The sequence below is a fragment of the Ambystoma mexicanum genome, chromosome 6q, assembly GCF_040938575.1.
Source record: "Ambystoma mexicanum isolate Mex_15411 chromosome 6q, UKY_AmexF1_1, whole genome shotgun sequence".
In the NCBI taxonomy this organism is placed as follows: Eukaryota; Metazoa; Chordata; class Amphibia; order Caudata; family Ambystomatidae; genus Ambystoma; species Ambystoma mexicanum.
The window spans coordinates 699310527-699335549 of NC_090937.1; the positions used below are offsets into that span (position 1 = coordinate 699310527).

General features: G+C 47.1%; 1 protein-coding gene across 1 annotated transcript in view; it reads left to right on the plus strand.

Annotated features, from left to right (window-relative positions):
- The window catches only part of SMARCA5 (SNF2 related chromatin remodeling ATPase 5), a 682605-nt gene that overhangs the window by 86920 nt on the left and 570662 nt on the right, over nucleotides 1–25023 (plus strand). Inside the window, exon 5 of the mRNA XM_069631209.1 lies at nucleotides 8578–8678. Coding sequence (XP_069487310.1) covers nucleotides 8578–8678 — 101 coding nt within the window. The remainder of the gene's footprint in view (nucleotides 1–8577; nucleotides 8679–25023) is intronic.

Here is a 25023-nt window from a genome sequence, read left to right on the forward strand (position 1 = left end):
GGGGCTCACCTGTCCCATCAGACTGCGCACTGAGTTTGAACTTCAGGTGTGGCGTCCAACCATATAAACCTTCTGGAATTGTTGGCGGTCTTCAAAGCACTGAAGGCCTTCCAGATACATCTACAAGGAAAGACAGTGCTGATCCTCACGGACAGCACCACGGCCATGTATTACCTGAACAAGCAGGGGGGCACTCACTCCTGGTCTGTCCAAGCTGTCCCAGAACATCTGGAAGTGGGCGCTCAAACACATGTTCCTGTTATCACACCATTTACCAGGGGAACTCCATCTTCTGGCAGATGGACTCAGACTTCTCTCTACCCGCAGAGTACGAATGGCGATTACCCAGACCTCGTCTCCAACGTTTTCGCAGAATGGGGCTTCTCAGAGATCGACTCTGGAGAACACCCAATGCCAAGATTACACCTCCAGGTACCCCCAGAACCGCTTCAAGGGAAACGGGCTCTAGATAACATGGTCAAGGAAATTTGTCTACGCCCCCCCCCACCCTCTTACCCCCCGGTTCCCCCTTCTCAACAAGATAGTGCACAAGATGCACCGGGAACCAGTAACCATGATATTGGTTGCCCCCATGTGGGCCCGCCAACCCTGGTTCGTTCATCTGATGGAGATGTCGCTATCTCCTCCAGTGAAACTACCCTACCAGTACAACATGTCGCAGGACAGGGGCCGAACGCTGCACCCATGCCCGCAGACCTGGCTCCTGAGGTCATAGAATTTGGACCCTTGCAGCTCCTTCGGAGATGCATGGATATTCTCAGGGAGGCTGGGAAACCGCACACTCGTCACTGCTACTCTAGTAAGTGGAAACGGTTTGTCATCTGGTGTAACTCAAGGAGCATCAACCCCGTTGACTGCTCTTCCACACACATTGTTTTATACCTGACCCACTTGCTGGACTCCGGTTTAGTCTTTAATTCCATTAAAGTTCACCTAGCTGCGCACTCCGCCTACACTACGTCACAACATAAGGTGTCATGGTGGAAGGTTCCAGTTATTAAAGCCTTCATGGAGGGAGTGAAAAGAATTCACCCTCCTATATCTATCCCAGCTCCCCGATGGGACCTGAACGTCGTGTTAAACAGGCTAATGTGCTCCCTCTTCGAGCCCATGCATAAAGCGAGCCTTAAGAATCTCTCTTGAGACTGCTTTCTTGATGGCTTTCCCCTCCATTAGAAGAGTGAGTGAACTACAAGCGCTCTCAATCTTAGACCCCTTCGTAACAGTTCACAAGATAAGGTGGTTCTACGCACGCAAATTCATTTCAAAGTTCCATATCAACCAGTCAATAGAACTACCAAGGTTCTTTCAAAACCCATCAAACTTGGGTGAAAAGATCCTGCACACACGATGTGCGCAGGGCGGTCATGTTTTATATGGAAAGAACTAGACCACTTAAAGACTAATCCGTTGTTTGTCTAGGTGGCGGCAGGAAGAGATGATGCAGTTTCCAAATCCACTATTTCTAGGTGGATTGTGCAGTGCATCACTCTCTCCACTCTTGCTAAGAGAGAACTGTCCTTCAAGCCTAGAGCACATTCCACTCGAGGCACTGGGGCACCCATAGCATTCATTGCAAAAAGACATCTTTTCTCTACTGTTCCTTCTCACAACCCACCTCCAACTCCGGGTACCGCTCGCCAGTCTATGCACAGCATGTGATTCTAAGCAGATTAACAAACATCAGAAGACATGCATTACTCATCGTAAAAGCATTTCTGATGGTTGTATCTGCTTAGATTCACATGTGCCCGCCCTTCCTCCACGCTCGGCTGGAAGGAACCTAGACGTCCTATTACTTTTCTCTTTTCTGTACTCACTCACGTTAGTCGTAAAGCTCCCTCATGGCAGAACAAAATACAATCCGAGGGACCGCGGGTGAGGGATTTTGGGGACACTGCACGTCACTATAGGGATAGTGTTACAGACACGCCTATGCCGATGACCACTTTTGGTCCCCGAAAGACGAGATGCAATACTCCGCAGTGACCACTGGATGTCAGACTATATGCACAGCATGTGAATCTAAGCAGATACAACCATCAGAAATGCTTTTAAGTCAAGTCCACCCAGGCACCAGAGTATCTGTGTAGGCAGGAAGTGAGGGAGGGGTCCAAAACTTTGCACCCCTTTCTTTCAAGCTGACTGCAAGAATCCAGTTCAAACTGGTAGGCTGGCTGTCCTGAAAACTGCCAACCCCCAAAGTTTAAAAGTTGCAAGTGTTTGGCTGGGTTTCTGCATAAGCTTCCAATCCTAGAAGCTGAAGAGGTAGTCGACCACTGGAACCCAATCCGAAGATTAAGAAACTGCAGCAGATTTTCAGTGACCGGAGAGCCTGCTGTGTAACCTGAGCTTACTGTTACCCTTCCTTCCAAGCAACCTGAGGACTCTGAAAAGGACAACCCGGCCCATAGCCTGGTGAGATCCACTAGACTCAGGACATGCATTTTGATTCCTTCCAGGTCTTGCTGTAACCTTGCGGGGCTGCAAAACTGCAATACCCTGGGACCTCGAGACATTGTGCGATGCATCTTGGTGGATCTTTGTGTGCATCCTGCTGGACCACCAGAGACGTGAATAGTCCATCCCCTCACCAGAGTGCTGGACCTTGCAAACACGATAATCCGACCAGCGATATTCAGTCCTCTAGTCCCGGAAAGGTGCACCAAAACTACAGAATCACATCCAGCCGTGAAGAAACTCTTGCCTGGAGCCTTCCCGATTGATCTTTGCTTCAAAGGTCCTTCCAGGGTCGTCTTCAGTCTTCACGTCAAGTAATTCAGCGACAGGGTTTTTGGCTGCAGATCCTGAAGTCGTCCTGCTGAAAACTCTTCTGTGCTGAGGTACCTTGGCTTGGGTTTTACTTAACCTTAAGTCTCTTGTGATTCCTGTGTAGCTTTGGGATGTTTCCTGTGATTTGGGAGTACTCTCGTCCACTTCACCCAGGCCCACTCCTGGAATCCTCCTAAAGTGTCTTGCCAGAAGCCCCTGGACCCTCAACGAACTCTAAAGTGAAATAGTCGGTCTTCCCTAAGAACTCTTTGCTACTTCTGTGCCTTCCTAACTGTCTGTTGGATCTAGTGCCCCCTTCTGCCACTGAGAGAGAACTTATGCTCCAAGAATAAGGAAAAGACTTTCGACGGATTGGGCTTGTTGCCCAGAAAAGAGCAAGTGTTTAAAAGTTTATTTAATTGTGAATGAGTTAGTTGGTAACTGCAACTCAAAGTGGACAGTTAAAGTTCTTACTTTGAATGTGTTGTGCCATTCTGAAAAGTGTTTATATATAAGGTTGATTTACTCACTTGTGAATTGCTTGTGCCTCTTCCCCAAAATTAATTCTGTTTGCTTCATTTTACCATTTGTTAGGATATAAATGTTGAGTGACCCAATTGTCTTGCTTCCCCGGACTTGCTGTTAGCCTGCCTAGAATAAGTCTGCCTTGGGTTATACTTAAAGTTGCTGATAGCTCCTTTAAAAGTATATCGGTTTTACTTTGAGTTAGCTGTGTGCCATCCTAAAATAAGTTAGTTATTGCTTACCTCAGTCTGTGTTCCGCTGATATGAAAAGCAACTGTAATATATTACACTATTGGTGTTTACCTGCCTAGAATAGCTGTGACACATTCCTGACAAATTTTCTTTAGTTGTAGCTGACATTGGTCTGCCTGGAGCATCCTACATTATTGTTCATCCTATATTCTTGCTAATCTTAGACTCTGTTCCTCTCATCTGAAAGGTAATTGTATATTACACCAAAAGGTTGTACTCAGTATAACTTAACATAAATGTAGTTATAGGTATATACTGTCCCTTGAATTTGTGTTCCACTATTCAGAAAAGTATGTTAACAGGGTTGGTTGAATGTGATTTCTTTGAGTGTCACTGCATAACTGACTGGGTCTACTACGCTTGTATTAAAGAAAGTAATGCCAAAAGTAACTTATGGTTTTACCCCCTATTAATAGACCTCATACACATTTAGTATAGGTGACACCTAACTTCCTTAGAGTTACTTTTAGGTATTCTAAACAAGGTTTATGCGTTGGTCTGTATCTTCAAGCATTGTTTTTATGTGTTTGATCCTATAACCAGTACTTACCCCAAGACTTAACTTGTCGTACTTGTATTTAAAATAATACTTTATTTGTTACAATACTTCTGGTTATAAGTGTTTCTATTGAATCCTTTGTGAACTACAGGTTCAGTATTCTTTCCTACAGCCCTTTCTCCCTCCTAAGAGGAGCCTGGCTGCTGTGTCTACGCTACCATCTCAGTTGGTACAGCCTTATACTAATGGTGAAGTCTTGTACTATCTCAGTTGACTGGTTTTACTAAGCACTTAGTTTGACTTCAGAAAAATCTCGTAACACCCAGAGGTCGGCAAGGGAAGCAGCAACAATGACTGTTACATTTTTCCAGTTTTGGACATAATCTTCTCACCTACTTTTGTCTTGTGTAACATTGGACAGGTGGGTGCTGGAGGCAGTAACCCATGGACATCTACTGGAATTTAAACCGCTTCCCTACCCCCTAAAATAGTCACACCCGCGCATAGAAAAGTGATTACAGGAGGTAAAAAAAAGGCCATAGACAAGGTTTCACAGTGGTACAGTGTGAGGGTTTTACTTGAGATATTTTGACGTTCGAAAACACGACTGCAAATGGCGATCAGCTTGCGTAGATCTAAAGTGGAACAAGTTCATAAAGAAGCAAACGTTCACCATGTTAACACTGCAGCAGGTCATAAAGGTAGTGCTGCCGCATGACCATCTGGCATCCCTACTTCCACAAACCTATTAACCCAAGGCACAGGAAGTATTAGCGCTTCGTGGTACAAGGTGCCAATTTGAGTTACCATTTGCCCCCCCAATCCCACCCATATGATCTAGGCGTGTCTTGCTCCGATATACAGACTGCGCAGGGAGGGCCACCATGTCTACCCCTATTTGGATGACTGGTTGGTGCAAGCACCCACGGTGGCTGGGGCAGAGCACTCCACGTCGCATAAAATGCAGGGTCTCCAAGACCTGATATTTTCCATAAATTACTGGAAGTCCTTGCTTCTGCCATCCAAGTTTTTTCTTGGTGTGGGCTTCTCCACGGGAGAGCAGAGGTACGGCCGTGAACAGAGTGGAAACACTTCTCTGATCCCAACCTTCAGGCCCAAATGATGGCTGACTGTTATTCTTTAGGAGCACCTTCATTTTTGTCTGGTATAACCGCATATATCGATAGCCTGCCTCGCGTAACCTCCTCTTCACAGCCACATAATTCAGGCGTTGCCTCTGTACCATGAGTGTATAGCCTGGGTACGTGGTGACCCGCTGATGCTCTGCTTATTGTTCCTCCCTTACGGAAGTGTTCCAGGACCACCTTATTGTTATAGTTGAGGATCTTTGCGATGATAGGCTGTGGTGGGGCTCCCGGTGGCGGCCTCCTTGACAAGGCCCGGTGTGCTCTTTCCACTGCAAACCCTTGGCTTAGGGCTCCGCCCGTTATCTCCTGCAGCAACATGTTTTCAACATAGTTCGTCGGGTCAGATCCCTCTTCTCCCTCTGGAAGCCCTACTATGCGCAAACTGTTTCTGCAAGCCCGTCCTTCCGCTTCCTCTGCACGATTTTCTAGATTGCGTATCTGTTGCTGCATCACATGGATGTCTCTTGCGGTAGTTTTACATGAGCTCGTGTTGTCTTTTGCTTCCTTTGCCAGGATTCCTGTGCGCTCGGCCAGTGCTCGTACATCTTGCCGCAGGAAGTTCACATCTATACTTTTAAATTCCAGTGCAGTCTTCAATTCCGAAATGGCAGTGTCCATCCTGCTGCCCATTGATGCTTTCAGTTTCGCTATAGCGTCCAGTATTTGTTGGTTGTTGAGTGCCAACTTCTCATTTTCCTTGGTGCTCTGTCCTTTCCCACTGGCTTCCTCTGTCGCCAGCGGTGATTTAGCAAATTCCTCGATCGTGGATTGTTTCCCTTTGATGTTGGGCATTTTGGAAGCCATTTGCATCCGCGAGTGGTATACTAGCTTAGATACCCCTTTGAACACAGCGCGCTTTGTGCACAGGGCCCTCCTTCCCGATACCGGGGATGTCCGCTTCAGCCCCTTTCTCCCCTTTGAAGCAAACTAAGCCAACGGTGAACCAGCACAGAGGGCTATGGGCTCACAGGGGTATTTGCATAATCCGGTGTCCATCAGACAGGACTCTGCGCGTCTGGCTACCGCGTGTACTGTTGTCGTTGAAGTTCAATGACCATGTACAGCGTTGCGCGCCCAGACCGACCCCTGGGGGGTCACTCTTAGGAGGTTTGGACTTTTGGTTGCCTGTATCCCGCAACCTTACTACCGGCCAGCTTTGCTCCACGTATCCCTTTAGCACCTTCAGGCCCTACATCAGTGTTGCCAGTAGCTATGCTGGCACCTTTCAACACTATTGGCCACACTTCTTGGTGTCTTCCAGGCCTGTCGGCTACTGCCCAGTTCATGTGCGCATGTATTTCTCATTCAATCCCCCCCTGTTACTTCCATCTGCAATCTGGGATTCCTGGATGCAGGGGCTCTGGGCAGCACATTTATCTTCCACCACACTCTGGTCTCATAGTGTCAGTTCTGAGTTAACTGCCCCGTAGCGTCGCCGCAGTACCTTTGGGTGATCTTATTTGGGCCCAGCCCCGTTTCGTCACAATTCTAATATTCTTAATGTGGCATTTATTGCTTGGGGCATTTCACATATTTCCTGCAGTGTCACCTGTTCTGGACGTTTTCGTGGGCATTACTTCCCGAGTTGTTATGGCACTGCTTCCACCCCCATATGGGTAATCTTCGTTTTTCTCACGTTTCAGAGGCCATCTATTGTTCGTATCCTTCTACGGCCGGCGCTGGCCCGTATTCCTTCCTCTAAGTTATATTCGCGTGTGGGGCACACGTGCCCTTTGTTCTTGTAGCGATAACTAAGTGAACGTATAACGGGGCTTTCTAGTGCGGCATCCCCCGACGTGCCTCTGCTTCCTTTTGGCCTCAAGTTTGTGATTTTATTCCGCCGCGTGCGACAGTTACACTGCACCTATTTGCAACAATGTCACACTGCGGCACTCGTGTCCCAGGTGCCTACTGGAGACCAAGCGTTCCTCGTTAAAGGTCCGCTGCAGCATTCCATTTGTCCGCTCGTCCTGCGTATTGCGCTGTGGCCACTGCCTCCGCTCTGTTGCTCACCCCAGTATCTTCCTTTGTCTGCAGGGTTCCGCCATTTTATTTCTTCTGTGCGAGTCTGGCCGTCCGTTAGGAGTCGCATAACTCGTGTTGTGCTTCACTGTTCTGAACTGCAGGATGGTCGCTGCAGACTCCCACGTTCTGACTGCCGCCTGTCTGTTTGTATTCCTAGTCATTTTTAATCAATGTATGTAGCAGGATCATTGCCGGGTCAGGCAGCAGTCCATGGGAAACGCAGCCTACTCCATGGCTGCTTAGCCACGCCCCCTTAAAGCGGAGAATAACTTTAAGGGCACTGCTACTCAAAGGCCTAATCAGCTTGTGACTTAACGTATGATTCTTCTTGCTACAAACTATTCTTAAGAACCTTTGCAGACACATTTCCGTTTATCTAACAGAACGAACTGCTTTATCCTATCCAAGACTTTAGCCCATTGACTTTGGCCTAACCAATTGAATTGACTCTTCTGGTGAACTCAAAATATCTGCACTGCCTAAGAAATAACTGTATTCTTTCTATGTTCTGATAACCTATGCCTTTTTGCTCCTCCAAAGTATTCTGAATGCCTCAAACTTGAGTGTGCAGAACTGAAGTATATTATGGGGTGATTATATTGCCTCCTCCTTATGAATGTTGTATAACTGACATTTAAATTGAGTATTTAACAAACCGTGAGTGAGTTTGAACACCTGTGATTGTAGACATCTGTGTAACATCATTACAGCTCACATTCCCTCTTGAGATGAGCCTGGCTGCTCAGCTACCAAAAACTGTGGTACAGATTTATACCAAAGGTTGGTTTTGCTTACACCTGTAGTCCTAGGGGTGTGTGTGTGTGTGTGTGTGTGTGTGTGTGTGTGTGTGTGTTGGTCCAAAAGGGTACTGCATACAAACTTTGCCTAACAGTGCTCTTGCCAGTGATGTACATAACATTTAACATACAATTATCACTCAACAGATGTCGGTACTCCTTCATTGACATCTGAAGGATGATTTGACTTCGGCAGGACTCCAACCTACACATGGAATCTCTACCTGTGTGCTCTACCTGTTGGACTATCAGACTTATAGAGATTGTCTCTGCGTTGTCAAGTAGAGCTGTCGATTGCAGTTATTTGGTCATTCTTCAGCCATGTGAGCAGAAGTGTTGGTTCTTTGTCTAGCAACATTTAGAAACTGTCATTGTCAGTCGCCATGTTAAGATTGGCTTACTGCAGTACAGCTGTTTCAGGAGGCTCAGAGCAAAATACTGATTTGTTTTGTCTAAGAACCCATAATGTATTCTATGGTCATTGCCTCATTTTTGTTTTACTTTGAATTCATAACAACCAGTTTCTTCAATTGTATAGATGTCAAACATGGAACAATGAGAGATTATCAAGTCCGAGGCTTAAACTGGCTAATTTCCTTGTATGAAAATGGAATTAACGGTATCCTTGCTGATGAAATGGTGAGTGAATAGTGACCTTTGGTTCCATTCATGTCTATGTGCAAATTTGTCTTTACCATGACAGGCACTCTGAGAGGAAGTAGCTCCGGGTTATCCTGGTTGTCATTTGACTATCCAAATGTTATGATAGTTTCTGGTAATTTGTTGGAAGCAAATGTTACTATTGTGAGTTTGTATAGATATCTGGGAATATTTAAATCTGTCTCAAACACCAGATACTGCATGCTCTCTGGCTGCCCTTAGAAACCCCTTGAAGCAAAAGGACATTTATATTCACTCAACAAAAAAAATGCTCTTCTCCGTACTGTTTTTTTAAAAAAAAAAAAAAATGCGCCTAGTTTTGGGCTTGTTGGTGGTGCAAATGAATGCATGCTGACACGGGTTTTAATTTAATTCTTCCTGATTTGAAAGCTCAGGCCATTGAGTATGTTTTGGGACAAAATGTGTCATTTCATTTTTTTTAATACCATGACCCCACCGGCTTGCAGTCATACATTTGAAGGAGATTGAAAACACAATGTTTTTGTAACCCTTCCAATACAGGAGTTTGGCTCATTTTTGAAAACTTTATCTTAATGTATGTTGACTCCCCCACACCCTTTCAATTAAACTTGATTTGTGATTTTGTAGTGCATGATGCATGGTCATATTTTATGCCAAGTTTTGTTGCATTTGCAACTTTGTACAGGGCTAACTAGGACTGTGAAGCGGCATGAAGGTGGCCTGGAGCATCCCACAGCCATCCAAATAATTAACACGTTAATGAACTTGGTTCAGGAAAAGCACTACACTAAAGACCTGCTAAAGCATACTCTGCAGCACTTTAAAACCCAAGATTAGCCTGCTGTCCTCTCTGATTTTATCCACTCTTTCCCCTTTCCCCTCACTCCTTCATCCCTATTAATGTGATTTAGCCACAGCCTTCTGGTGAGGGCTGTGCAACCATCTAACCTAATGGCAGAGCAGCACATGCAATACGAAGGGAAGCAAAGTCTCTTGAAAGATAAATGGCAGCATCCCACCCAGGTAGCACCCACCAAGCATTCCCCCCTCCGCCTCTCTTGTTGAAGAGATTCCGGATTGGAGCACCTGTGGTTATAGGGGGAGATCTGTCAAAGGTTCAGCTCCAATAAAAAATGAATGAGAAAATCTGTAGAAACTATTACGGAAATCAACCACTGATCAAAAAGATGTTTCCCTGAAGGTGAAAAAACATGAAGTCTACAGATTGTCTAGTTCAGGGTGATTTTAAGGGGTCCGGTCACGGAGTGATGAACTCCAGACCAGTGATTGCCCTGATGGCGTACCTTCCTTTGGGTGGGACTCGCTAGCCAAGGTGCAAAGAAAAGTGGAGGTGGCTTCAGGAGGATGTAAGAACCCAGACAAGCAAGATCTGCCTTTTTTTTGAAGGACCAAGGAAGGCAGCCAAAAAGCAGAACGGTTGGGACAGGTTTGCAAGACTGTCATGAGGTGGGGTATTGGGTTTCCCAATATGCTTCCAGGTGACTGCGTTTTCACACACTAGGATGGGACATCTGTGGTAAAACGGGAAGTGGGGGTAAAACTGCCCAGAAAAACTCTGTTGGCACGGTAAGCCTTGCCCAGCCAGTGACTATGACCAGAGGAAGGATGAGGCAAGGCCCAGGAAGGATGTCTATCAGTCAAAAATCTGAACTAGAGCGAAGCCCAGATAACCAGTATGGCCAGACCTGGGCCTGAAAATGCTGCAGTGCCAAATAACTCTCCATGCGATATGTAAACCAGCTTCTCGTCTGAAAATCGGACAGAATGGAGTATAGGTCTCCCCTCGATATCCTACACACAGGGGCTGCCCTAAGGTTTTGATTGCGGAAATGACTTGGGCAAGCCCACGAGTGTCACTGTAGATCTAGCAGTGACCCTGTCCCTTCCACAATTTGAATGGCATCGTGGTCGGTTGCTTACCTGCCTTCTAGAAGGTTTTTGCCTTAACTGTGCTACTGCAATTTCAGGATTAAGTCAGGCCACATTAGCTGAGGCATGTGTCCTTATCCTTGGCTCAGGTTTTCATTTTGGGCTGTTGGTGGACCTTCATGGGCTGGCCTGGTCTCCTCAGATCATCTCAGCCCCTGCTCCAATCAGCCCACCCTTCCTTACTCTCATCCTCCTTACTGGCTAGACTGGAGTACCTGTTCTGGGATAATTTGTTGGCTGTTTAACCACGGTCTTCCCAAATAACCCTCTGCTAAAATCTTTGATTGGAGGGCAGACTTGGCTGGGTATGTCTAGGTGAGACCATGACCGTTCCTCAACTGGAATTTATTAGGTTTACTTCCTTGCTGCTGTTGGATTTCTGCTGAGACTAGTACTGGTATGTATTTTTTTTAAAAACATTTTTTTATTGCATTTTCTTTTTTTATCTTGGTGACTTCCACCCCCCCCCCCACACAACTTTATTTCCACCCGTTTTGTTGTTCATGGTTCTGCTGGTTGCCCAGCCTTTTTCGAGCTCTGTGGATTTGCACTTGGTCAGGGTTTCTAAGTCTTCCTAGTGTCTTACTTGCCGTTGCTTTCACTTATAGAAGGCAGATTCTTTTGTTGATGATCTGGGTTTTAAGTCCCTGTGTGACCGGTAACGGAAGGGCTTTTGCTCACCAGGTTTTTGGGCCGTTCCTGAGACAAGTTCTCTGAAACTGCTGCATTAGTACCTACCTTTGGGTCCTATACTGGAGTTATTACTAGCATTCCCCCCCCCCCCCCCCTGGTCCATAATTGTGGATTTCTGTACTTGCCATTGGTTGACATGAATCTTGGTTTGCTTCCACACTCTCTGCAGCTAATGAATCTCATATTCTCCTGGTGTCTCTGGGGGCTGGTTGCTCTCTTCCCCACACCCGAGGTAGTAATTTCCCTGACTTTCCCATAGCTGTTCTTGCTACAGACTTTGTTCTGTTATTTCCTATGGGAAACTTTTGACCTATAGTAAAAGTTCTTTAAAATGACTTGGAAGGTACCTGCCTGCCGTTTTTCTTTGGTTCCCTTGAATCTTTGCACGCATCACTGTTCTATAAAGTTATGCATTGCATGAGCACCAACTCCTTAAATATCAGCTATATCTTTTACAAAGCTGTAACCTTGCATTCTCACTCTCCAACTTCAGGTTTGTACCCCTGATGTAGGTGCTATATGTAATGTATAGTACATGTGTAACAATGCTTTTATGTAGTAGAGGCGAGCGGAAATTGAGTGTCCATGTGGAAGTATGGGCTGGGACGATACCGCAGGGACAATGTATTTCTCGTGGAAGCAAGACAAGGCTGAGCAACAGGTTTGAATTCCCGCATGCGCGCTGACTGTCTAGTTTATTAGACTAGTAAGATGACTGATATTTTGGTCAGAGTAGGACTTGGTTAATGTATGCGCTTTGTCTAGGGCAGGGTGCAAAATGTGCATGCACCACCAGCCATTGGCTAGCGATAATTGACTCTTGGCAATTGAGAAATGGTGTACACTGTATGTATAGAATTGATATGACTGCCTTTTATGGCTGACTAGTAGCTTGCAACTTGAAATGTTGCCACCTGGTCTAGGTTTTCTTTTCCTCCACACCCCCCAAGTCTGATAATTATGGTGCCTACCACCAAGTAGTGAATCTAAATTTTTGGAGTGGATAGGTGTGTAATTCATATATTTTTCAGTATAGCAGTAGTGGATTCCCTGGCCTCGAGTTAAACCAGACTGCTCTGCTGTTGCTACCTCACTGGAGAGTTGGGTCTTGCCTTAAGGTGGAACAAAGATTTCAACCAAAATGATATTGTTTTACAGAAGTAGTGAGAAATCTGAACGTCCAGCAAAAGCAACCCCTTGTGTTCTCTTTTTAAATCTCACTTGATAATATTAGTAGTTGGCAGAGATTATGCAAATATATACCCTAGAAGGGCTCTGCTGCTCCAGCATGCATACCCAGTGCATCCTTCTGGAAGGCGTTACAGCCGGTTCCATTTTGAAGGAGATGGCGAAGGCATCTGTTTAGGAGGAGCTGAATGTAAGTTTGTGTTATTCCATCCTGCTTGGTAATTGTTTACTTGAGTGCTTTATTTTATGTTGGGCACAATATTTGCCCACATACTGTTGCTAATGGGCATTGAAAAGACTTGACTGAAGTATTCAGTTTTTTGCGGTTTGTGTGTATAACAAATGTCTTGCTTACATTATTAGGTCATTAGAAATAATTGCTTGGTATGTAGACTTGTTAATGTAATTATGGTGGCTTGTATAGTGCATTTCAAACAATGCACTGCAAAAATGGCCATTATTACTTAGCGAACACCTGCTTGTCCTGTGTATGAGTGTTTGGGACGAGATCTATTTGACTGTGCCCCCATCCTATGGTGGTTCTGTCTTTTGAAAGATGCTAGTGTAGGGGGGGCGTTGTTGCGCATGACAATAATGGCTGCCTGATTCGAGCGCTCCGGCCCAAACAGTATCCGTATGACTATAAATCCTGTTCTTGGAGCTAACCGCGGGATGCCGAATTGAAGGAGACGTGCAGTGGGCAACGGTGCACACGCACAGAAAATCCTCAAAACGGAGGTGCTGTGGCTGCTGAGATACAGTGTGAAAGGTCCGGCGAAACCGGGCTGGAGCGTGGGCCGGGCTGAACATCTGGAAGGTTGGAGCCCTGTGCCGCTGACGCTCTGGACCAGAGGAGCATCGAGAGGAGAGGCCTGCGGTGCGGAGGTGCTCGGCGCTTGTGAAGAGATGAGCCGAGCTTGGTGTGATCGGCTCCCCCTCTATGGTCTGCATCAGGGCTGGGACGCAGGCAGTTACACGGACCATGGAGGTCGTTTGGGGGGGGGGGGGGTCGGCTGGTCGACTGAAACTGCCCCAACCGGGACTCGCACACCCGGACGGGTGCGATCGCGGAGGGGCCTGTTTGGACGGAGCTCTAAATCCTGGGTAAGGCGGGTGCTTGCTGCATGCTGCGGGGCCTCTGGACGGTGTCTTCCCTCTAACCGCCCAACCACCTGGTGTGGACAGCCCCCCCCTCACTAGGTGGAGGCGCCGAAGCGGGAACCGCAGGGCGCCCGGTCAGACCCAGACAACACACTACAGCGTGGCGGGATACAGAAATCCTGTGCTTTCTGGACCGTGGGACAACACACAATATACTGCCATATCCTTGATGGGGGGGGGGGGGGGCGAACGAGGCAGAACAGAGTATGGACACATATGAAAGTCGTGTGTTGGGGCCGCCAAGACACTGTCACAACGTATTCTGGCTGAAATCAATTAAGACGCACGCTGTGGTGCAGAGCCCTATCCTCAGGCTGCGCAAGTGTCCTGGTGACTGGGCCCACGAACACTGTAGACAATGTAGGGCGAACACCAAAGTACGCGCCCACTGTTGACTATGGTTGTGTATATGCGACGCTGTGCCTGGGGCCATTGAGATACAGCAACACTGAGCCACGTGTTGCCTGAAGTCCTCTGTGCTTGCCGGTGCATAAGTGGGGAGACTTGGTGCACTGGCCCCTCTATGTAAAGATACTGAAGACTGAGCCTTTCGACACTGATCAAAATGGACCGACAACCAGAGCATCCGTTCACACCGAAACTGTAAGCTATAGGTGGACAATCAGTGAAGTGGATTGCAAGCAAGCGCCCCTTTAGAAGCTGCTAAATAAGTCATACACTGTTGGGACGTGTCTAATATCCAACACGTAGGTACGTGGGAAAGCAGTCCATTAGCCACATGGGTGGGGAGCTCTACCCTTGTGCTGGTCGACGAGGGGAACTGAAGGCATAGGCGAGTGAGACAGGGGCCGGAGAGCCAGGGTTCGAGTTGTTCCCTTCGCAGTATTCGACTGAGGGCCCTCATGTGAAGCGCAGTGGCCAGAAAACACCTGTGTAAACCACATAGACCTGCTTTTCTCCCGACAAAGCTGCTGGCCCACGGACGTCACTTTCCCGCAGGCAGGTTGAGGCGGAATACCTACTGGTACGATCACCATGGGGAACACAAGAAAACAAGACAAAATGGCGGAAGGAGCAAGTGCCAAGAAAAAAGGCCAGATGGACTCATACACTAGCAGTCACAGGGGGCTGTGAGCACGAACCACCAACATCTGGTTCTGACCCTAGTGTGGATGGCGGTGACAGGGTTGAGCGCCTGACCACCATAGTTCAGAATGGCTGCCTATCCATTAATGTGAAATTGGATGATATTGGAACTACCATTGGGGCACTGAAAACAAGACTGGACAAGGAAAGCCTGAGACTAACCAGCAGGAAACCGGATTGGAATAAATGAAGACACCATCACACGACACTACCGAGACATAGCCCAGCTCAGAGAAAGCTTGTACAAACTCCAGAATAAATGCGAGGATCTTGAATCGCGCTCACGAAGAAACAACGTATGAATCGTGGGGGTGTCAGAAAAAGTTGGCAAAGACAAAATGGAACTACAAGTGGAGACTCTTTTTAAAACTCTCTTCGGGGCAAACTCCTTTTCGGATCACTTCCTGGTTGAGCGGGCACATCGCACTCGGGCTCCTGCGCTGAAACCCGGGGCCCTGCTGCGCACGATTATTGCAAGACTTCTCAATTATAGAGATAGGGATACAATCCCCAGGATGGCGACAACTTGGGTCGCTGCGATACGAAGCCGCATACACATCTACCTGGATTTCGCTGCTGGAGTGCAGGCAAGCTGAAGATCGTATGAACCGGTCAAGAGACTTCTAAGAGCACAGCGGGTCCCATACGCACTAATATTCATGGCCAAGATGCAAATTCAGTATGGTGGGAAGGTGCATTTCGAGGGGATTGGGTCCTCCGACGTATTCGATATCTATGACATGTAATCACCACAGCTGTTCTGATTACATGTTCATAGATCTGGAATACGTCGTCGGACCATCCCATCGAAAGAACGTTACCAGGTAAGAAAGTAACTTGTTCTTTTCGAGACTCCGGCTGCTGCTCTGGCATATGTCGAGGCCACCATACCTCTGCCCTCCAGGGGCCGTGGACCGGACCAGAACGGAAGACTTTCACCTGTGGCGGAGGGGCGAGATCCTGCTGAGTGACCCAGGACACGTGTATATCCTTTTGAGTTGAAATTATGCTTGCCTCCCGTAGGGGGCTCCAAGTAATAAGGCGGGCTGTCAGCCCGATCTGGTGGCCTCGTGATGGCAACGGGGCACACTCTGGAAGGTTCCTACTAGTTACAAGGGTTCATCGTCAAGTTGGGGTAGATGATATGGGTGGAGGAGGGGTTTGGGAATTTGGGAGTGTTTTAGACTGTTGCCACCAGGACGAGTTTGAGTCTTTGGGGGGAGAGGAGACGGATGTGTGAACGAGAGTTCCAGTTTGGTTGAAATGTGGTCTCACAGATGTTGGTGCTGCTCGAATTATGTCAAACTAAGATTTAAAGGTTATAATGGTATGTCACAATACATGTATATGAAAAATGGGTGATGGATTAAAGATAAACTTGCTATCCTGGAATGTCAGAGGATTAAACAACCCGATGAAAGCTAGGAAAGTGGGGAACTGTCGCCAGACACGGACCACAGATTCTTATGTTGCAGGAGACACATTGACAGGGCCCTGTCAATGAGAACATACTGGCTAAATGGGGCAAACTACGCTATTACACTGACTATTCCTCGCAGTCCAGGGGGGTGGTTATTACTTGCACACCCCCACACTGGGCTTTCTGACCAAGGGACACAAGATAGACCCAATGGGAAGATATGTTCTGGTTTGGGGGGTGGGGGGTGGCAGGCAGACAACCGTGGTGAATACCTGTGGCCTCAACTTAGATGACCCAGAGTTTTACCTGAACATGTTTGAGGTCCTCAACAAACAAGATATGACTAGCATAATATGGGGCAGGGATTTCAATGTGGCACTTGACCCTGCACTGGACAGATCGTTAGTGTGGCTAGGACACCCACTAAAACGGCATTAACCCTGGGTCAAATTCTCCTGCAATTATCATTGACTGACACTTGACGTGTACTCCACCCAGATAGTAGACGGTACACATTACTCCTCAGTGCATGACAGTGAGACCCTCATAGATTACTGGTTCAGATCCTCAAATATTTCACATACACTACAAAATCCTGCCCTGCACGCTATCTGACCATTCCCCGGTGCTGTTGGAAATTAAGCTGAAAGATACTCCCAGACCAACGAGGAGATGGAGAATGCCTAAGGGAATACTAAATGACTGAAATGTGGTTGAAACCTTGCATGTTGAAATGGCTAACTTTTTCCCATATAATGTAGGGACAGTAGATTGGATCTCAACAGTCTGGGAAACCTTTAAAGTCTGTGTTAGAAGAGTTCTGATATCGAAAACCGCGGGCCTCCTGAAAGGTGTACTCCAAGAACTTGAATGGGTGGAGGGGGAATTAAACAACCTAGAAGAAACTTAGTTGCACACACAATGGGGACACTGGCTAAAATACATAAGCTCCTCAGACTTTGACAGTTTGGTCATGAGAGAAATACAGTATATTGCGGTCCCTACCTGGGCACGCAGATACGGAGAGGGAAATAAAGCAGGGAAAATGCTGGCTAAATTAAATGAGCAACTGACCCCGATCACTACTATCCAAATGGCACAAAACGAAATAATCGTGAGTGAAAAAGGTTTAAATGATGAATTTGTTAAATTCTATAAGACACTTTATGCGAATAAGGGCAGGAAAACCCACACAGAGATTAAAGCGTATCTGGCCATGCTCAATCTCCCAACGCTTCCAGATGAAAGCAAATTGGTACTAGACCAACCTGTCACGGCAGAGGAAATCACTGAAGCAATCAAGGATCTTTCATCCGGTAAAACGACGGGCTGGGTGCCGAATTTTATAAAGAATTCAGTGAAGTGCTGGTCCCTATAATGCTGGAAACATGGGAAGAGGCCCTAGAAAAACACATACTGCCCTCGACAAAGCAGGAAGCCGTAATCTCGGTACTGCCCAAGCCCTGTCGCACGCCACAAGATGTCATTTTACAGGCCCCTCTCACTTATAAATGTGGACATGAAGATCTTTGTGAAAGTACTGGCAAACCGCATGCTACCCATAATATCCATGTTGGTCCACTCAGATGAGAGTGGATTTATCCCTCAAAGGTCCACTGTCCTGAATCTACGTAGGCTGTTCGGTATAATGTCACAAATAAACCCAGACAAACGGGTGGTTGCGGTATCTCTTGATGCAGAGAACGCGTTTGATTCGGTCTCGTGGGAATACCTCTTCAGTTCTGGAGGCGTTTGGAGTGGGCCCTAATTTCATCAAACATGTCAAGCTACTGTACACTGCCCCTGGGGCGAGAGTGTACAAAGAACCATTTCCGATCTGTTCGAATTGGGCAGAGGTACCAGACAGGGTTGCCTGTTCTCTCCCATCCTGTTTGCCTTAACGATATAGCCTATGGTGGTTGCTGTTAGAATGCGACACAAAGATGAGAGAATCATATTGAAAGGATCCACCCAATTAATTTCACTATACGCAGACGATACTGTTGTACGTCTGTGAGCCCGACAAAAACATTGCACCTATAATGGCAGACATACACAAGTTTGCTGTGTACTCTGGGTACACAGTAAACAATTCTAAGTCAGAAATGTTCCCGCTTACCCCCTCGACAAGGTGCCCCAGGGTGACGTGCGGTCTTACGTGGTCGGAACAGCACATTAGATACTTAAGGGTGTTGGTCTCTGGGAGCAGACAAACACTGTATGCTGATAACCATGACCAGGCACTACAATCACTTAACACAAAGCTACAGGTCTGGAGACACCTCCCTATCTCACTTCATGGCAGGATTGCAATTCTCAAAATGATTGTACTTCCGAAGTTACTATATCTATTTGTGAATGTCCCCATATGGCCTGGCAGAGATTTTATTCTGAAAACTACGATCAATGGCAGTGACATTTCTTTGGAATGGGAAAACGGCGAGGATGAGATGGGGGGGAAAAGATGATAGAACCATATGATACTGGTGGAATTGCTGTCCCAGACTTTGAGTTCTACTATCTGGTTGCTCAGGCACAATTTGCGAAATATTGGTATGATGTAGCAGATAACTCACCCCAGACATGGATAGAAACATGCACCACTTCACCCACTGATATTCAATCAGTTATTTTTGACTCGCGGCACAGATTCATGCGAATATGACCCTGTGAGTTGTACTGTTCGCGCTTGGGGGGAGTGGGGGGGCAATATATAAAACTGAAGTTGGAGACACCTTATAACCTGGAGATTCCCTTATGGAAGTTTCCAAATATCCCCCCCCCGAAATTCGACACAGGCCTACAGGAAACCTGGGACCCTACTAGAGAAATGAAGGTAGGCGATATGTACATAGACGGGAGGTTTGCGACTCTGACAGACTTCACGAGAGCTATGGGAGGGGGCCTGCTCCGAACACTCCAATATTATCGGATGAGATCTGCGTACTAGGCGCGATTGCCATCCTTCCCTGACGAACCATCCCCCCCCCTCCCCTCACCCATGCCTACAACTGATCACAACACAAGGAGGCCTGGGTATTTCTGAATTGTATATATCGGTCCAGACCCATATATCCCCACGACAAATCGGGTTAAAGAAAAATGGGAAGCAGAGCTGCAAACGCTTATACCTGATGACAAATGGGGCAGATAGTGTGCGCTTATGAAAAAATATCACTCAATGCGGGTCTGCGCCAGATAAAATTCAAAATCCTGACTAGATTGCACTACACAACTGCCAAAATTGCCGCTGATGACTCTGGCAACTGCCCCAAATGTGGGTTCCCTTTCATATGTACTGGGAGTGCCCCGCCTTGGTACGGTTTTGGGAGATGGTGGCCGAAATGCTTGCAGAGATTATGCAAATTCCCCCGCATTTGACTCCTGAAATATTTGTTCGGGGATACTGGGAAATGCACTGAAAAAATTAGAAGGCTGTTCAATGTGTCATGTGCTGTTGCCAAAAAATGTATACTGCAGGCTTGGGAAAAGCCATGCGCCGCCGAGCATGAACACTTTCTTACCTGAATTGACGTATGTTAATGAATGCGAGGGGCAGTACGTCTTAACCCAACCAGCCACGAGCCCACCAAAGGACATTTGGGGCCCTTTCAGGGTGTACCTTTGAACTGCTTTCGGACAGTGAAACATCCATGTAACTTGTATATTGCTTAAATGTTTGTTGTACCACTGTAAGATATGATGCTGAGTAAGTGCTAATATATCTGTTGTGACTACTAATAAAAAAAGATGTTTAAAAAAAAAAAAACAAAGATGCTAGTGTAGTTTGAGCATTTCCACTTTGGCAGCTTTTTTGGTCTTTCATGGTTGCTACCAGATTCTTTTGTGGAGATCTCGGTTATTGGTTAACATTTCTGAATGATTACCATTTCCTTTCTCATTTGATTATGCCTTTGTTTCTTGACGATTCACATTGGTTAATGTAGATTTATCTGATGGCATCCTGCCGTTCTATATTAAAGGGATCCTAGTGTCTTACCTTTGTGTTGGCCATCTTTATAAGATACTTGCCAGTCTACCTACTGTTGGCTTCCCCTTAATCTCTCCCCAGACACAAAGCATAGCTGTTCATTTCCCCAAAACCTTAAAATTCAAGGACCAGCGGCTTATGGCATAAGCTCAAGATCCTGCAAGTCCCAAGGCTGTGCTTGGAACAGTGACTGCTGCAGCGGGGTAGCCCAATAGGAGCAGGTCAGTCCACTGGGTGGTCCAGGTGCATTCCTGAATGCTTCGAAGGCGTGGATCCACGAGCAGTAGTTGAGAATGGTTAGTTGCTCCCACTAGTACAAGGTTCGAAGCACTGACGAGGGACTTCGGGGGATCAGGCTTCACCGGGTCAATCACTGGAGTTGATTCTGCTTGGCTGCAGGAGTTGTCACCGGTGTGCTGCTCCTCATAGAAGTCTATTCCTATAATGATATGTCGAATATCTTCAGGAACCCTCTTGCCGAGGTGCTAGGCCAATCCCATCAACGGTAAGGATCTGCAAAATTCAAACTGCCCAGGGTTGTCCAACCATGGAAAACTGGTCATCACATAAGTCGAGCAACAGACTTTCGAGGGCCAGGTGTTGTGGACTGGGACCAGACAGTCCTATTCCCCTCTGACGCTTACACACAAAGCTCAATTGTCTGCGACAGCGGCAGCTTTCACTGGGAAAGGGATTACGGAAAATGACCTTTCCTGACTTGAGAAGTCAGGAAGAAGGCCAAAGGACAAGTTAAAATTAAGTGGTACGGCCATTTAAGGGCGCAAGCCACCTTTAAGTAGCGTGTGAGAATGCAAAGGCGCACAAGAATAATTTCACAGAAAATTGAAAAAATGACAACAATAACACTGCTGCCACCAGCTTGTCTTGGGCCACATCGTCAGGTGGAGAGAATTTCACACACATGAACATCTACTAACACTTACAAACACCCTCCACTCCCCTGAGCTCGTACACAAGTCCAATGTGTCAAACGCCCCATATTTGAATGAATTTGCATTCTGTGGACACCCCTACTGGATATCTGGCGATGAGCAGAATCCAAGGGCCCTCCCTTTGACGAAACCCCTTTTTGTTTTGGGGGCTGCTGCTCCATCTGCTGATCTAGGAGAATGGGTGCTTGCAGAATTTGAGAGCTAGGCCCGAAAAGACAGGGCACCCCTTGTTCGGCTGGATTTCTAAACTCTGACCTGGTGGGCAGATGTTTAGGTAGCCACCCTCTTTTTAGTGAAATAGGGCAACCTTCTCGAAGCCAGACCAGTCTAGGTAGCTTGGCAGGCGGTCAAGACCAAGTCTGAGGAGGGGGTGAGAGGGATCGGAAGCCCACAATGAGCACACAGTAACGAACCACACATTACTCTTAGACAGGGATATATGAAAAAGATCTGTACATTTGTCAGCCGGACCAGTAGACCAAAGTAAACATTAGGTATATGAACAGTTACCACACAAATAACATGTATACAATACGTTTCCTGAGGCGACTTAGGAGTAAAACACAGCCACAAACTGTAAAAGGGTGAGGTCACACTAGGAGTATTAGGCAATTCTTCAGAGTTGTTCGAGTCCAGACCTAAGAAGTGGGGAGGCTTGCGCTCAACAGTACAGTTGTGCATAAAAAACGCAGGATCGTGCAGGCAGAGCAAACCGTGGCTTTTCTTGGGAGAGCTGTAGCAAGTCAGGAAGGGGCTTGAGGCAATAAATTGGTTCCCACTATTCAAGTAGGGTCTGCACTTGGCGGCAGAGCAGTTTTCAAAAGGTGAGAGCTAGCGAGCGCAGGCTAACCCAGCCAAAAGTGAACACCGTTTAACGGCTATTCGTGCGTAAAAGAGATTGCTTATGTCAGGGGGCCACCGGTAAGTGATGCAAGTACTCACCGACCCTCGGCACAGTCCGGACCAAACTTTGCCAGTTTTTAGTTGAGATCGCTAGTAGGTTTGAGTCCTGCAGTTTTGCGGCGCTCCGCCTCTGTGGATGTGGGTAGAACGATTGTCCGTGACAGGACAGTTGATTTTTCTCAGCCTCCGAAGGAGATGCAAAGAAAATGCTGGTGCTGCTGGCTTCAGGGCATGTGAGAGCAGGTCAGCAAGACACTTGGTGACAGACACCAACAAGTAGTGATGCGGGAATCACAGATGTGTGCAGCGTTACACACTCTCCTTATTCGGGACCTAGAGGAGCTAGGCCTGCAAAATCTGGCGGGAGAGGGCACGGACCCACAAGCAAGCAATGTCCCAAGTCTCTGGATTCAACTCTAGGCATTGGCGATTCTGCGGGATACCCTGAGGTGTAGAGCTGGACAGTTCACTGGATGGCCCAGAAACACTTTCGAATGGGCTCGTTCAGGGGGTGCCGAGAGTAGTTCCCACTAATCCAAAGGGGCAAAGCGCCCTGGCAGGCCTTCTTGATTGATGAAGCGAACTGGGGTCCGACGGGACAACAGCGGGTGAAGGGTGGCAAACCTGCACTGCCTCTGGCGGAATCGCAAGTCAGTTTCTTCATTGCAGGATACTTCATTGACTCCTTCTGTAGTTCAGGGTTGAGGGTGTAGTTCAGGGTAGCTCTTGTGATTGACCTGGAATGGATGTAGTACCCCTTCTCTTATCCAAGATTAGCTTCGCGCCAAGATAAAGGCCTGCCAATCGAAGATCTGCTCTCATGCAGGTATTCCAGTCACTCGGGCATTCAATACATCCTTGCACCAATAGTGAAGATTGAGACCAGACAGTCCCAACCCGGTTCCTGGGTGCACACGTGACATGCAGAAGCTCACAAGAGATTGGTTTTTGCGGGAGGCTGCATTCCCAAATAAGGAAAACCTGGGTTACTTGACTTGGGTGAAGGCAAGTGTCAAAAAATGCTATGGGACAGAACAAAAGTCTTTGTGGCTCGGCCATTTTCGGACCACGCCAGTCTTTCACCAAACGCAACGTGATTCATTAAAAAGGTAAACACTTCAAAATTGCCGCCAGCCAATTCATCCCAGGCACACTTGCACAATCACCAAAAAATCCTTCGCAGTTTTCCAGGGCCATAAAACAAAAAGGACCCCCTGCGCACGGTACTGGAAGGTACATTGTGCACTGTTAAAAAGTTACCACGAAATGGAAACTTAGTCAAAGACTAAAATGTAGTTTCCCAGTACTGACAGTCTGAAGGACATGTCAGTTTCCCCATAAGTGAGCAAAAGCCCAGGGGAGCGCAGCTGAAGGGTGTGCTGCACTGGCAAGTCAGGATAGGATAGCCACACAAGCAAAAGTCCACAAATGGAGGGAAAATTACACACAATGTTTCCTAACAAAGGCCAACCTATATTGTCACTAGGACAACTCTAGGGAGCTGTAGCTAAACCAGTCCAAGGTAGCTAGATGAGTAGTCTAGACTGTCTCAAGAGCTGAGCTTGTAAGAACCCACAATGAGTACACACAGTGCAGCAGTCAAAGATTACAATTAGGCAATCGGGTATAAAAATACTTAACTTATGGCCAAAACACAGTGAAAAATGTCTACAGATATTATCACACAACACTAAAATTAGATGCATATACAATTACTGGTGTAGGGCAAAATAAATATCAAACCCCTGAAAAGAAAGGTACAGGTAAGTATTTGCACTGAACTCCAGAGAGTAAATCCTAACTTCAGAAGTCATCCCTAAAATGTATGGGGCCTTGTGTCCAAAAGTTCAGCAAACTTTGAAATAGTTCTTTGGAGCTGGTAAAAATGAACATGGTCTCTGGGGTCCAGTCAACAGTTGCAAGTGTCGGGGGACAAGTTAATCGAGCTAATAAACGTGTTCCGCACTTAGTGCTTGTGAACTAGCTATGTCAAAACCAAAGATTTAGAATAGTTTTGTGAAAGTTGGCAAACTTTTAAAGGCGAATTTAGGGGGCAGGTAAGTATCGCTATAACTAGTCTCCTGTACTTCGATTATTCATGAGACTTGGCAGGTCTGTCGCTTTTCACATCGTATGCCTCAGCCCTGGATCCCCAGGGGTTGCAGGTTTGAGCAGCAATCCGATCGGTGTCTGATGCTGGTGCAAGGACTCTCCATAATAGAATGCAGCAAAACTCTATACAGGGCCTGCCTCAGGACGGGAATGGACGCAGGTAAGCAATTTCAGACGGCCACCAATGCACGGTGATGCAAAGGGACTCGCTTGTCGCGGTCAGACTTTCCCCTCCTATCTCAGGGTCCCCTTATGATATGGCATTTATAATGCACCTATACACAAGTGTTTCAAGGCGCGACAAGGGAAGGGAAACGGAGGGAAGACTGAGACAACGATCTTACTAGGCCAGGTGACTTTGAGATTGCAAGTGGAGGGGAGTGGGAAGGGATAGTGCAGGGGTTGGGGGGCAGTGCAGTACATAGGATACACAGTGATAAATGGAATAAATAAGATGGGTAAAAGTGTGGCCAGCTTGTGGCAAGTACAAACCTCAGGTCTCAAGAGCTGGTGGGGGACTGTAAGGATACAGAAACGGCCTCCAAGTGCAGGGGTTGCCTGGGAGGCAGTGCAGGTGTGCCGCTGGCAGGGGAAGGGGACCTTGGCCCGAGATCAGATGGTAGCCAGGTGACCATTGCAGTTTCAGTCGGGAGTTTAGCAGGGGAGAGGGGGAGAGATAGCCGAAGCAAAGAGGAAGTTCTTGAGGTGCTTCCGGAACCCGAGATGGTTCTCCTGACGTTTCAAGGAGGCTGTTCCAGAGGGAGGCCCTAGCCGAAGAGATCTACCACCAACTCCTTTCTTGGAGAAGCGACTGACCCTGAGGGAGTTGGAGGCAGATGTGCGAAGAGCTCGAGAAGGAAGGTA